The following is a 15,050-nucleotide window of genomic DNA, read 5'->3' on the forward strand; positions in this document are numbered from 1 at the left end:
AGTAGGATATGAACTTTTGTCTTTGAAGAGAAACTAGAATGCTGTTGATTAACTGTAAGATAGGAAATAATGAAAAATACGTGAAGAAAAATAATGTTAACTATGGTTTTTTAATACAGTCTCAACTGAAGTAACTTTTAAAAAGTCTACTCACCTCTTAAAATAGATCTGTTCAATGGCCAGTAAAGGCAAAAATAGACTGTCAAAGGCAATAGCTGTTTTCATTTATCACAAGCCTGGTAATTAATTCATTAGCTTGTCAATCACCAGCACTGCTAGTGAAACGTGTGAAGGGAAAGATGAATAGCTTACCGTGCACATGGATGTCTTTGTGATTTTCAGGGAAAAATCTGAAGAAAACTCCAAATCTGAGATAGATGTTGTATGGCAATCTATATGCTATCCATTAAAAAGGAGAGAAAGGAAAACTTAGCAAAATATTTTTTTAAACAGAAAAATAATACTCTTTCTTTAGGCACAGAAGGATTACTATAAACCAGTGTTTTGTAGAATTTCATCATTTACATACCATTTTGGGGATTATTTCAAAATTTAAGGAGTATTGGAGCTTTACCATTTAATTTTTCTTCAACTTACATTAGTATCTTTTACTTAAGACTTCTTGTAAGCAATAATGTATATTAAGTCATGGCTCTGATCTGCTAGTTTTCCTAAGACATACTAAATACTTTCAAATAGAAATGTTTTCTGTGTATTACCTAAAATCATTTTGCATGCCACCTGTGTACACATGCTAGCTCTGTTATAAACTAACAGTAAACAATTTCAGAGGAAATGGCAAGGTGAAACACATACCAATGAGAGGAAAAAATGTTTTATAATTCATTTCTGATACATTTAAAGATATGTCTGTTAGATCTTAGGAAAAAAAAACAAACCACAATTCAAATAAACAGCAAAACTAGGGGTAGGGGGCCAGGGATTTAGCTCAGTGGCACCGTGCCTGCCTCGCAAGCACCAGGTCCGGAGTTCGATCCACGGTACTGGAAAAACAAAACAAAACAAAACAACAACAACAAAAACTAGGGGTAGGAATGTAGCTCAGTGCAAAGGCCCTGAGTTCAATCCCCAGTACCACACACACACAAAAAAATATTAAAAAAAAAAAAATCACCAAATATCTTTATTTTCAGATTCTTCCCTGGTTCAAATTCTTCACTTTGGATAGGGAAGAAATCCCTTTCAGCTACCGCGGCCTGACCAGAGGGTGCTCTAAGAGCTGCATCGGCAGAGTGCCCCGAGTACACTGCACCCCCATGAATGCAAGTCACAGAGCACATACCCGAGGCATTATTCTGTGGAAAACAGTTTGAGAAAAATTTAAAGTTACAGTGTGGTTACCTTTTATTTGTAGGAAGCCTGGGGAACATAGAACAAATGATACTTACTTAACTGATATTTTAAAAGGCATGTATACTTATTAAATACCTTTGTTTTTCAGTCATAAATTTTCTATTCCATTTATTCATAATAGTTTTGAAATTAAGCAAAGAGATTGCTAGAGAGAGAAATTAGCACTAGCTTCCCCAACTCTTCTTTCTGCTCCACCTCAAGGCCGAGTTGATTACAACTGTATAATCATCCTGAGCCAAAGGGCCCAAATAAATGTCCTTCCATCAGTGGGGCAGAGGACGCAACAGTCCTGCATTCACCAAACTGGCTGTGTTTTTGTTTTGTTTCTTAAAAACTGAATGTACTTTCAGGCCGGGGATTTAGCTCAGAGGCACTATGCTTGCCTTGCAAGTGCAAAGTCCTGAGTTTGATCCCCAGTACCAAATAAATAAATACTGAATATACTTTCAATCAGCTTGCTCTTCTTTTTTTTTCCTGGTACCGGGGATGGAACTCAGGTCCTTGTACGCAGGCAGCAGAACCACTGAGCCAAATCCCCGGCCCCAGCTTGCTCTTCTTGAGAAATTTCTTACTTAATGTTCTATACTAACCACTTACTAGTCCAATTATTTAAATACAGGATGACTAAAACTTACATATATTTTGTTAATTTTTATAAGATATTAGGAAACATAGAAACAACAATTTCATCAAATTTATTCAATATAAGAATCGACTGGCTGAAATGACACTGGCCCGAGTGATGCTCAGAACAGGGAGTATGGAAACGCACTGCTGGAGTGATGTACGGGGTAAACTGCTAAGTGGTTAATTTTCATATACTTATCCATTTAATAAATTTAATAAACATCTACCACTTTGTGGAAAGGACAATTACTAATGCCATGAAATTAATAGTATGACTAAAAAGACATAGTATCCTGAATCTAATGCTGAAAAAACTATATACACTTAGTTATATAGTTGAAATGGATTTTTAAGAAAAGTAATACAATTTTTCACTGTAAAGTTATTAGTGAACCCATGTAAAATGAACAAAAATTCAAGATGAAACCAGTTTAACATGGTAAAAAGAAAACAATGAAACACAAAAGGAATTAATTAAGAAATGCCAGAATAGGGCTTAAATTTCAGGGGGAAATTCACTGTAACTATTTAATCTTAAAGAGCTAGAAGAAATTTGACTATGAAATTCTTAGTGAAATATGATATAAATGAGTAATGTGCTGTGGGAAGCTGTATAAAGCCAAGCACTGGTGAAGCGGAGGTGACAAGAGAGCAGGGCTTTTTGTTTCAATTTAGCCCAAGTAAAGGAAAGGATTCAACCAGTTCAGAGCTAGATTTGATGGGTTATAAAACTGAGTAAAACGAGTTTAAAAACAAAGATGAGAATCCAAATAAACAAGAATCAAGTGGTAAAATCACCTCGAGTTATTTTACACTGATTAAAGCTGGAAGGGCACTGTTTACAAGGGCCACATATAAAATAAATATAGGGTCGGTCCTCTGTTTCTGCAGTCCTACATCCTCAGACTAGATGAACTGTGAATTCAAAATTTGTATTTGAAAAAAGCTGCACTTGTATGGAACATGTCCAGGCTTTGCTTTTCCTATTATTCCCTAAATAATACAGTATGTTAACTATTTTCACAGTACTGACACTGCAGTAACCGAGTACTGACTGAGAGAAGAACCACACATCACTGGGTTTTGGTATCCATAGGTCCCACAGACAGAGGTGTTGACTACACTGACCTCAAATCAGGAACTAAGAAAAATGGCAATACTTCTATTTTTAAAAATTGGCAAAACACTTACCTTTATACCACAAGAGTCTGAGATAAGAGTCTTTGGATCTAAAACTTCCACGACTGCTTCTGGAATAACTGCTTTCTTCATGCAGGACATGTTGAAGCCATAGACATCGTCCCAGAAAGCAATTCTATCTGCATGTCTACTCACATCGCTCACTGCTACGAGGCTGATAGTGCAAATGTCAGGGTAGACTGCAAACAACACAATGCCCAATTATGTAGCATCATCTCCTTTAGTGAGAAAATATAATTTTAAAAAGACTAAGTATATATAAATACCAAACCCCATCAGTATGAATTACTATCAAGGGAAAATCAATGAAGGTATAGGTCAGGGAAATCAATCAAGTTTCCTTTTATAGCTTCTTTAAAACATACCCATTACCATGAGGGTAAAATTAAAATGAGATTCCAATTATGGACTCACTAAAATTATTAAAACAGGAAGATAAAATTAAATCATCCAGAAACATAATTTATCAATATTAAAACTTAAAATATGCTGACTTTAAAAAGCCAATAAATCTTTACTTCACATATTCCTCTAAAAATGGAGAAAGAGACCAATCATTCAAATAGATATGTAGCATGTAAAACATGTAATAAAATTTAATTTTATACTTTTGTGGAAGACCAATTCATATTACCCTCTCTTACTCTATATAAAAGAAAATATTCATGAACATTATGGACATGGCAGCATATGTGCCGGTCTAAAGTCTGTGGATACATGTCCCTACCCTCAAGAAACTCAGATGACAATTACTAAGAAAGAGAGCACAAGGTACTACAGGAGCCCAAAGCAAAATCAGCGGATTCAAACTTGTTGGAAGCCAGGGAGCAGGGCTAGTATGTAAGGTAAGAACTGAAGCCCCAGCTAGGCGTAGGGAGGAAAGAGTGTTTTAGGAAGAGCGAGTAGTGTACAGAGACACAATTAATAGAAGCATGGCCCACAGACAACCCAGTCAGAGATAAGCAGTGAGATATAAAGAGATATAAAGCTAGAAAGTCACCTGATTAAATTACATTAGTAAATCAGATTTTAATAATAACCCCGCAAAAAATTTAAAATAGGGTAGCAACACAATCAGATTGTGGTTTTAGAAAAACAATCAAGAGTGCAATGTTTCAGGATGAATGGGAAGATGCAAGACTAAAACTGAAACAAATTAAGCAATAGTTGAAGTAGTCCAGGTGATCAGAGCTGGGCTGACCGCTGGGACCGGAAAGAAGACGTATTATCAGGAATATCCAGGAGGCAGGACTCAGAACTTTGAGACAGGCTGGGTGTGGAGGTGAGGAAGAGTCGATGAGCATCAAGCTTTAGCAACTGGACAGTCTGCCCAATCAAGCATGAGAGTATGGAAAAACATGGGCAGATTCAAGAGGAATATGAAAGCTTACTAGTTATGGCAGAAACAGATAAAAATACTCAGCAAGGAGATGAAACACAAGTCTGAGATCCGAAAGGAACGATCTAGGCCCGAGATGTAACTTTGGAGCCATGAGCATGCAAATGGAAATGAAAGTAATAGGGCCCTTGAGACCTAGGGAGAATACAGGGAGCACCAGAATTTAAGGGAGGAGCACACAGAAGAGGGAGGGAAGCTGAGCAGCTGGTGCCCCAACAGGAAGAGAACCACGAGGAAAAGTGTTAGGAGAGTTATGAAAAAGTGATCTGGGAAGAAACTGCTGACAAGATTTAAAAAAAAAATTTGTTTGTTTTTTGGTTGTGCAGAGGCCTCAAGCATGCTAGCAAGTCCTCTACCACAGAGACACTTCCCTACCCCACAGGTAAAGGCTGTGACGACATGAAACTTTTTGAAAAATACTGTTTCTAATTTTTTGAGACTAATAAATAAGAAAATTAATTTTTTCCTCTGAGTATCTCAAATAGCAACTTTTCGGAAATGCATGGAATATAGTAAATTAAATCATATATTCCCATACCAACAGAGAGGAAATATAAATGTATCAAAGAAATGCAGAAATTGCCACATGATCATTAAATAGCCTTTAGTTTTAGATTTAAACAGTAAATACCCTCTCTTTTCCACAAACTTTATTTTTATCCACAGTCCTGGAAATTTTATTATTCAGTAACTACAGCATTCAATTACCTTCCATAAATCCCGTAAGATCTGCTGGCATCAAAGCAAATCCTTCAAAACCTAACTCTGAGATACTATCCAGAAAAAATATCTAGTGCTATGTGAGTGTTCACAAGTCAGCACAACAGAGCCGAGAGGAAGGTGTGCCAGCTGCCCTGGGCCAGAGCCCAGGGCCATGGAAACTGAGTTACTCTACCTTTCTTCTCCCACAAACAGGTAAAGCCTCCCAATCAAAACGAATTCTTCAGAGTAACTCATTTGTTCTTGGCAATGCTGACCAGCAAGAGGACCAACTACAGGAAAGTATATTAGTTTCCTAGACCAGATCCTCATGATGGAAAACACTGTAGAAGAATAAGAATCCCAAAGCCGTTAGATATTTGGCTAACTTCTTGACATATCCTTTGTTGGCCCTAATATGACAGACAGAGGCATTCCCACAGGGTGCCCTGAAATTTCATGCTTAAAGAGAAACACAGTAAGGGTATGGCGAGGGGTTAGCAAATGGTTTTTTGTAAAGTTACTACTTCAGGTGTTGTGGGTCATATGTTATTTGTTGAGAGTACTGCTTTTTGCTGTTGTTGGTGTCATACACAATATGTAAACAAATGAGCGTGACTGTGTTCCAATAAAACCTTACAAAAAGGCAGGAGGCCAGGTAAGTGACACCCTTGATAGAAATGAGAGCAAAATGGATGACACAGTTATTACCAGGACCACCAAACTGAGCTACCTCAGCAAGTGCCATTCATGGTATTATGGTTTATGGGAGCTCAATATCCTGCCAAGTACTGCACATTCAAGTTATTTCACATAGTTCATAAAGTTCTACTTTAGAATATTATTAAAAATTTTAGCAGAAATTTTTAATGTCATCAATCTCTACCAGGTTTGGCAAACTATGGACCATGGGCCAAATCCAGTTTGTTAGCTGGTTTTGTAAATGAGTTTGATTAGAATACAGCCACATTTATTTGTTTACATATTATCTGTGGCTGTGCTACAGCTGCATAGCTGGGACAGAGACCATAAGACCATGAAATTGAAAATACGTACTATTAGGCCTTTTACAAAAAAGTATGCTGATACCTGGTTTGATATCAAACAATATGATGTATTAGTTATACCACTAATGAAGATACTTTTTCACATTATGTTCTGAAAGTTACAGAACAGTTTGTTTTTTTTTTGTACCGGGGATTGAACTTGGGTCCTTCCGCTTGCGAGGAAGGCGGCAGAACCACTGAGCTAAATCCCCAGCCCTACAGAACAATTTTGAAACTATGTTGGCAATAAGACAAAATAAACTAAGGAGGAATATGACTTTACTTTTTCTAGTCTCAAGGTACATTTTTAAGATAATTATATTCCATAAAGATACAAAAACACAATTCTTATATTTTAGTACTTAAAAATAAAATTATGTTTATGCCTCAGTAAGATCCATGGATATTCATAAAGAATTTGTAATCAGTGTTATTAGGTCAGTTTGAATCTACAGCCACCTCCACGTGGGTGCCTAAATTTTGGGCCTCCTGCCAAAATCCTGACTAACCTTTTATCTTCAGATTCTGACACATTTGTCATTAGATTTTTGTCAGATGGAAATTATAATTAAATAATTATTCTTGCTTGTAGGTGAAATTAACAAAATGCTGACTGGACAAAAGCATCCTCTTAACAGACTATTTAGAAATTCACAGCTTTGCATCTGTGCCCTTCTCGATTCACTGCCCAGAATTCATCTGTCACTAGAACAGCTCACATGGTGAGCAGAGATGGGAAATCCTTCACCCCTTTGAAATGCCTCACAAATTTTTGAATACTAAAGGATAGTACTGAGATTCATAAGAACATGATTCCTAGTAAACACTACTGTAACTGTATATAAATAAACAGACAGTAAAAATATTACAAACATAAGTCACAAAGTATGCTTTTCTTAATATATATGAATAGAAAGATGCCGGTGAATAATGACAGCAAAATACCTGGTAAGTATAACAGAAAATGTACTATAAAGTCACCAAATTAGCAGCTATTGTGGGAGTCACTTAACTACTTCACTGTATATAAAGAAATCCTTGAAAGTGAGCAATACTTACTTGGAAATTAGATTTATTTGTTCATCATTAATTTCTAGATAGCAAGGCCCACTCCAGCTTAGCTAAACTAAGATGTAGTTGTAATATGCTCTGAAAAAGTATATACTGAAAAGCAGAACATGGTACCACTGCAATATTACTGAGCATCACTGACATAATAAATATGAAAAAAGTAGATCTGAAGAATGAGTAGATCGTGAATATGGAAATATTAAAAGAAATCTTTGAGTCCTATCTGAAAAAAATCTAATATGCTCTTCAATATGCATAGCACATCTTGTGATTTTTTCAAATGCAAAAAAGGGAAAGAAGAACCCCATCTTCCTAAGGTAAATGGACACTTTTTGAAAGAGAAAGGAGGGCAAAAAGGCAGACTGAGAGACTTGAGATTAACAAAATTAACTGATGAAAATGGAAATGTTCATCCTAACTTACTCTGCTTTGAGTGAGGGGATGAGATGACACTGCAAGAGACACTACAAAGGAAAGCAGCCAATGAGGGAAGAGTAACATGTATCGATTTCCCATGTAGGTAGACAGAGAAATAAAAAGGAAAGTACACACATATATATGGAATTCACAGCAGAAGAAATTTTGCATTAGCACAGATCAGATTTTCCAAAGCCAAGTGCAATGGAGAGTTCTGGGGAGAGGCAGAGCTGCGAGTGCACGCTGCCTCTTGGCCACTATTTTCCTGCCCTCTGAGCTGTGTGAGGTCCTCTGTGTTAGGGGCAGGGCTACTTCCTATACAGAAGCAGGAAAGGGCAGAAACCTGCTTTTCCTACCTCCTTTGCAGGTTAGGACATGACCACAGCTGGACTAATGATACAAACCAAAAGCAGTGCCTAATTTTCAGAGGCAGCAACATCTACTGCTGGTGAGAGTGGAAGAGTTACCTGTCCGGTAGTGTCCAGCATTAAGGCATTGATACTAGAAATCCTGCAAGGTAATTTTGAGCATTTCTCCTAGTGGGATACATACCCTTTTATTTAGCCTGCTTTTCCAATTCCCTCACACACTTTGTAACCTACTCTATGCCTTTAATAAGTAATTTTTCTGTTTAATAGGGTGGATTTTATTTATTTTTTTGGTACCAGATCGAACTCAGCACCTTGCACTTGCCAGGCAGGTATGGCACCACTGAGCTAAATCCCTAGCCCTGGATTTTTATTTCTTGCAACAAGAACTGAGTGACTTCAAGAGAAACATTTAAATTAAAAACTGGACTCTTCTAGATTTTGGTTCAAAAGGGTCTGACATGGTGCCCACATGTCAAGGATTTTTAACCTAAAGCTTCCAGCAGTTGTGTGGTCTTTGTCAAAACTGATAAGGAAACAATGTTATAAAACAGTTATTACTACTTCTGCATGACATTGGACAGCCAATTCTCAAGGTCTTCACAAGTGTAACTTGAAGATGTTTATATTCTGAAAACTCCCAAAAGACATTCGAGTTTATTTCTAACTATGGAAGAAGGTGCTCAGTATGCGTACAATGAAAACACTCTTCTCTAGTTACATGAATGATTTCACCATTAATAGGCTCTATTCTTCTGTAAAATTGTAATTTTATAAACTATTACTAGTTTTGAGGAAGTTTCAGAGAAATAAATTATTTCTATAGGCTTTTAACAGTATAATTTCAATTTGTTCCATTCTGGCATATGTTACTTTGATTAATTAAGTGGGGTTGGGTAGTCCTCCAGAGTGAAATCGAATTTTTTTCCCTTTCGTAATTAGTAGAGACTTTGTGGGGAAGTTCTTTGTAAATAGGTAAATATCTCATTATCACTTTCAGGTTATTCCTTTAAATCTGAATGGACTCACTGTTTTTTACTCAAAGGATTACAGGCAAGAAAAAACTAAAATTATACAGTATAAAAAGGCAGAAGCAAAACTATCTGCAAGTGACTGTTCACATAAAAAATTCTAAGACATCTATAAAAACTACTAGAGAAGTAAAACTTAGCAAGATCACAGACTACAAGGTTAATAATTTATATGTTCATACCAGTAGTTAATCGAAACATAAAACTTAAAAAAATACATTAAGAATGATAAAAATTTTAAGCATTTAAGAATAAACTTAAAGGATGTACAAGATCCTTATGTTAAAAAATGTAAAACAGTATCAGGAGAAATTAAAGAAATGAAGGCTGGGGATGTAGCTAGGGGACGCTGTGCCTGCCTGGCAAGCACAAGGTCCTGAGTTTGATCCCTGGTCCTGGGGGGGTAAAAAAAAAAGAAATGAAAAAAATACATGGGTTTAACGGGCTGGAAGACTCAATACTGTTAAGATGCTGATGGTTCCAAAATTGATTTATTCATTCAACCTCATCCTAGCAGTCTTTTTATAAAGTAGAAACTGCCAGAGTCTATTTTTTTTAACCTTTCCACCATGATGAAACTGCCAAAGTAATTATAAAAAGAACAATCATGACTTAGTAGAAAGCTACAGTAATTAATCTACATTTCACCTGACTTACTGAAATTCATAGTGTACAATTTATTTTGTAAATTAAGCTTTTTTTTTTTTTTCTTTTGGAGATAGGGTCTGGCTATGTTGCTCAGACTGGTCCTGAACTCCTGAGCTCAAGGAATCCTCCTGCCTCACCCTGCAGAGTGCTGAGACTATAAGGAACAGAATTTGCTTAGCAAACCAGCTTCTCAATTATATGAGATGTCATATGGAGTTGTGCCTATACAAGGATTTTTCATTTTCTTCAACTCATCTCTTCATTCAAGAATCACTGATACACTGTTCTAATTATTAAAATTTTATTGTATGTCTTAATATTTGGTAACACTACTCCTCCTGTACCCCGCTAACCCAAATACTGTACCTTTCTATTTCAAAGGTTTCTTTGCCATTCTTCTTTGCTTACTTTTTCACATACATTTTACAAATAGCCTGTTTAGAAAAGTCTGCCAGTGAGGATTAGAATTTTAAAAACTTTACCCTATAAAACATTCTAAATTTATTTTAAAAATAAGAGCATACAGTAATTAATTCTTATGTACCTATCTACCTTCAACAACTATCATTTTTGGATTCTGTTACATTTTAAATCACTTTTGGGAGAAACACCATCTTCACAGCATTTATTCTTGGTTTTTTTTGTTGTTTTTTTGGTACTGGAGATTGAACTTGGGACCTTGTGCTTGTGCAGCAGGTGCCGGAACCACTGAGCTAAATCTCCGGCCCAATGGCATTTATTCTTTCTACCCCAGAACATGGTGCTTCTTTCCATTTATTTAAATCTTTAAGATCATTCAGTAGTGAATTGTGTGCACATTAAGTCTTGTTTAGTGTTAAATATATAGCTTGTATTACTCTAAAAACATTTCAGATATCTATGAGGTAGAAATATGATTTTGGTCTTCAGATCTAAGCCCTATTATACAATATTTTCACTCCAATTTCTCTTTGGTTGCTGTTTTCATTTTGTTTGGATCTGTCTAAATATCCATCCAAATTAAAGTGTTGCAATTAAAAAAAATGGTTCTATAAATGAACATAATTGAGTATTCTTTTACGATATAAAACTATTTTCCCTTTTTTGTCTGTGTCATCTTTGACTGTCATTACTCATAGTAGGAGAAAGTAAACAGTGTTGAAAATAAAGAACTAAAGAAGTTAGGTAAAGCTGTAATTACAAAGTAAGCTATTAAAATGAAAATATGGAACTTCATATCTATCTATAGAAATAATACAGGGAGGGCTGGGGATTTAGCTCAGTGTTGCCACCCCTGCCTGGCAAGCGCAAGGTCCTGAGTTCGATCCCCGGTACCAAAAAAATAATAATAATAATACAGGGAAAAGGGTTGGAAGATGTAACTCAGTGTAGTGTGCTTGCCTAGCACGCACAAGGCCTTAGGTTTGATCCCCTAGCTCTAGCAAGAAATAATTAAAAACACACAAGGAAAAAGTGAAAGGCCATGTGATAAACTGCTTTTGAAAAAAGAAATTAAGTATAAATATAGAAGAGTAGTCATGAACAAAAAATATTTACCATATGAATAAATGTAAAGGGTTAAACTCACCTAATAAAAGAAAAAGAACACTAAAGTTGGAACAATACACAGGAGATTAACATGGCATGCTAGGCAAGCACCCTACCACTGGCCTACATCCACATTCATTCTTATACAGAAGTCTTTATTTTTAGTCTAGTAGTTTATAATTACAACTTCATATAACATGTTTAGTTCTCTATTTTCAGCACTATATACTATCTCCTACCATGAGTAAAGATAAAATATATTTCCTGTTCTCTCCTTTCCCTTCTCTCTTTTTAACTTGCACTTACTACCTTTAAAAAAGACAGCTGTATTGAAAATAACAACCAATACAGAGGTGGGCATAGAGTTAGCAGTTTTAACATGTTTTTAAAAAAAAGTTAGGAATCAAATCATACCATAATTCATTTGACTGGAATAAAGTGGGAATTGCCACTTCAGTTTTCATTACTTTTTTTGTACATGCGTGAAAACTCACCCTTTTTAATTTTGTTTAATGAACCCCACAGTCAAGATCCAGACAGGACCTATCACCACCTCATTTATCAATTTTTGTTTTCTTTCTTCGTGATGTTGGGGAGTGAACCCAGGGCCTTCCACATGCTAGGCAAGTCCTCTACTGCTGAGCTACACCCCAGCCCTTACTCCATTTAATAAATAGTAGCATCATTTTAATGTTAGTTTTGTACTGTTAAAGGTACTTGTAATTCCACGACTTGATCTGTCAACTTTAAATGATATTCCATAAACACCTATTACTAAGTTACAAACACTTCTGCATCCCCTTTCCAAATTTTGTGAGATGTCGTATCTGATAGTTATGGTATAAAACACTTAAATTCCATATCGCCATTCTAAAATATACATTTGTTTTTACCTTAACTCTAGTTGAGGTAAAATTCCATTGGTCACAATTCCAGACATGTTCCTACTTTTCCTCCTCACCTCTTGGTTGGTTGAATGTTAAACACTACAATTCCTGACATACACTCAATGCTTAGTAAATTCTAGCTAGAAAAAGTAGAAAGTCTTTAGTAAATCTGCTTTCACGAAATTACGTTTGTTAGTGGTAATAGTGGTAACTGAGTACCTCCTCTAAAGTGCCATGGAACTGCTTGGTGACAATAGAGATAAATATACTTTATCATGTTAAGTTAGTATTCTCATTTTTTTCCCCCAAAATCAATGTAAGTTATATTTTACAGATACCCAAGTTACTAGATGACTATGTTTTATAAAACTTTTATTCTATTTCCTCTCTGTTTCTGGAGACACACACACACACACACACACCCCTCAAAAACAGAGAGACAGATAGACACAAATGAACCCAAATTCATGCAGAAATAAATCACAGACATCAGCATGCTGCACATGACTGTAATCCCAGCACTCTGGGGGGCCGAGGATGGAGGATTCCAAGTTTTGAGTCCAGCCTCATCAACTATTTACTAAGACTCTGTCTCATAATAAACACGGTGGGGAATGCAGCACAGTGCAAAGGCCCTGGATTCAATTCCCAGTACAAAAAAAAAAGTCCCATAATATATATAAGGCCCTTCCCTCATAACGCAATCATTTTCTAAAAGCTTTACATTAGTAATTGCTTAGTAAATCTTTCTTTCAGAAAAACATGACAAGAATGAGCACCTAAATCAGGCATAGTCACATACACAAATAGGCTAAACCGTTTCATGCTATTCATCACTCACATTTCCTCTTGATTCTATTAACAAATAACATTCAATAGTACTGGTCGGAGCAGTGAAACGCTGACTTCTCAATACACCTCCAGATTACCTTAGCACTAACACTAGCTACATAAAAGTATGAAGCAAAGGAGCCTTAGAAGCCTCCCTTTTTCTTTCTGATAATGAGAAATAGTCCAGCCATGGTTCACGCTGCTGTAGGTTCTTAATGAATTTCACCGAATTCAATTTAAATGTAATAAGTTGCTGGCGGTTTGCCAGTAAGATCAATGAATACCATTCAGGAAGGTAGGGAAACAGCTGAATCTTTCTTTAGAACTTCACAGCAAGAGTCAGATTTTTAAGAATGTACTTTAGTAGAGAAATAACAAAATTAAGTGAAAACAACATGAATACTGGAGTTAGGCAGATCTGAGTTTAAAAAAAATGAAGGTTTGGCCACTTAACACATGTCATTTAGGACACTTTTATGAAACTATTACTATGATTCCAAAGGGCTGTGGTTGAGGATTATATCTAATAACAAACAAAGGTAGAGGATATTATTTGACAGCTAGTAGACAACAAATGATGTTCTTATTTTAAAAAATGAATCTCTATAATTACAGAAATACACAGCCAACTGTAGCAGGGTAATACACATTTAAAATTTCTAGCCAGGATCATGGCAGCGATCAGGAACATATCTTGAAATGGTTGTAGAAAATATACTAAGGAAATGGGCACAATTTGAAAAAGAAATGCAAACCCATTTAAATGGTACTATAAAAACAACTCTATTGTTCTGGAGAATTCTTCTCTGTTCTTTATGTTTTGGGCCTTACTGATTTTTCACTGTACCATAACTGCCAAAGGAATCCCACCGAATATTAATGAGCAGGAGGCACAACCATGGTCAAGGACTTGGTCATTACTTGAACCTCACTCTTCCTTTCCATCTACTTCCAGGTAACATTCACCACCTGTCCTCCGACCATGGAAACCCCTTGTTGATCCCGGAACTCAGAAAAGGAAGGAGGGGGGAGGGGTGAGTGAAGGGGACAGGTGGGATTCAACTTAGTCCTAAGGATTCAGCTCAGCCAACACCACGCTGCTCATCTTGCTCCAGGAGCTTCGGAGTTTGCTGAAGTGACGAAGGGGAACAAAACATAACCCTTGCGCCTGAGATATTTGTTCAACAGAAGGCCTGCAAAACATACTCTCCTCAGGGCTGAGGATTTAGCACAGTGGCACCGTGCCTGCAAACATACTCTCCTCTGAGCATGCAGAGTTAATATGATAAAATGTTTTCTACAGACATGAAAAAAATCTTCCACATTTATTGGTATCTATTTATGTACTTGTGGGGTACAAGGTGCTTTAAAAACTTTCTGGAAAACAAGAAGTCATTGTTTAAATGTTACCATTAAATGAGAAGCCAGCTTTATACATTTAGTGAAATCATGAACATTTGCCATCAAAGTGAATAATCTCCAATGATTATGCTCTCCATGAAACATGCTATTAGAAAAAAAGTAAATGACACGAGAATTAAAAATGAAAAGTCATTTCTTTAACTTCTGATTTGAATATTAAAAACCTTCCAAAATGTAGTTTAAAAAAACCCTTCTCATAATAAGTATTCTTGAAAATACCATTAATTTGCAGTTCTGCATACCTTATGTAATGTTCTACTTTCAACAATAAACAGATGTCTTAACATTTCATCTGATAGAAACATCTTTTATCGCTATTAGGAAGTTTCTCAGTCATGCATAGTTTATTTGAAATTCAAAGGTTCATTTGGTTCTACCAGATTATAATTAGATTATTAACAGTAAAATTTTATACTTACCTGATCCTCCTTTTGCCAAGTACTTGTTCTTTGCATAAAGGACAGAATCTAACATAGATTCAAAAAGAAGAAAATATCCCTGCA

At 36.0% G+C, this 15,050-nt stretch overlaps 1 protein-coding gene across 5 annotated transcripts in view; it reads right to left on the reverse strand.

The window, feature by feature from the left end:
• Positions 1-15,050, reverse strand: part of Prmt3 (protein arginine methyltransferase 3) — a 126,260-nt gene that overhangs the window by 45,547 nt on the left and 65,663 nt on the right. For all 5 annotated transcript variants that reach the window (XM_087211547.1, XM_013074670.3, XM_021263919.2 and 2 more), the window contains 3 exons: positions 14,967-15,045; positions 3,193-3,380; positions 313-399 (listed from right to left, as the gene is read on the reverse strand). In XM_087211547.1, the coding sequence (XP_087067673.1) occupies positions 313-399; positions 3,193-3,380; positions 14,967-15,045 (354 nt within the window). The remainder of the gene's footprint in view (positions 1-312; positions 400-3,192; positions 3,381-14,966; positions 15,046-15,050) is intronic.

The sequence above is a fragment of the Heterocephalus glaber genome, unplaced genomic scaffold (assembly GCF_053883595.1).
Source record: "Heterocephalus glaber isolate CG9 unplaced genomic scaffold, H.glaber_assembly_v1.0 deba00001428, whole genome shotgun sequence".
NCBI lineage: Eukaryota > Metazoa > Chordata > Mammalia > Rodentia > Bathyergidae > Heterocephalus > Heterocephalus glaber.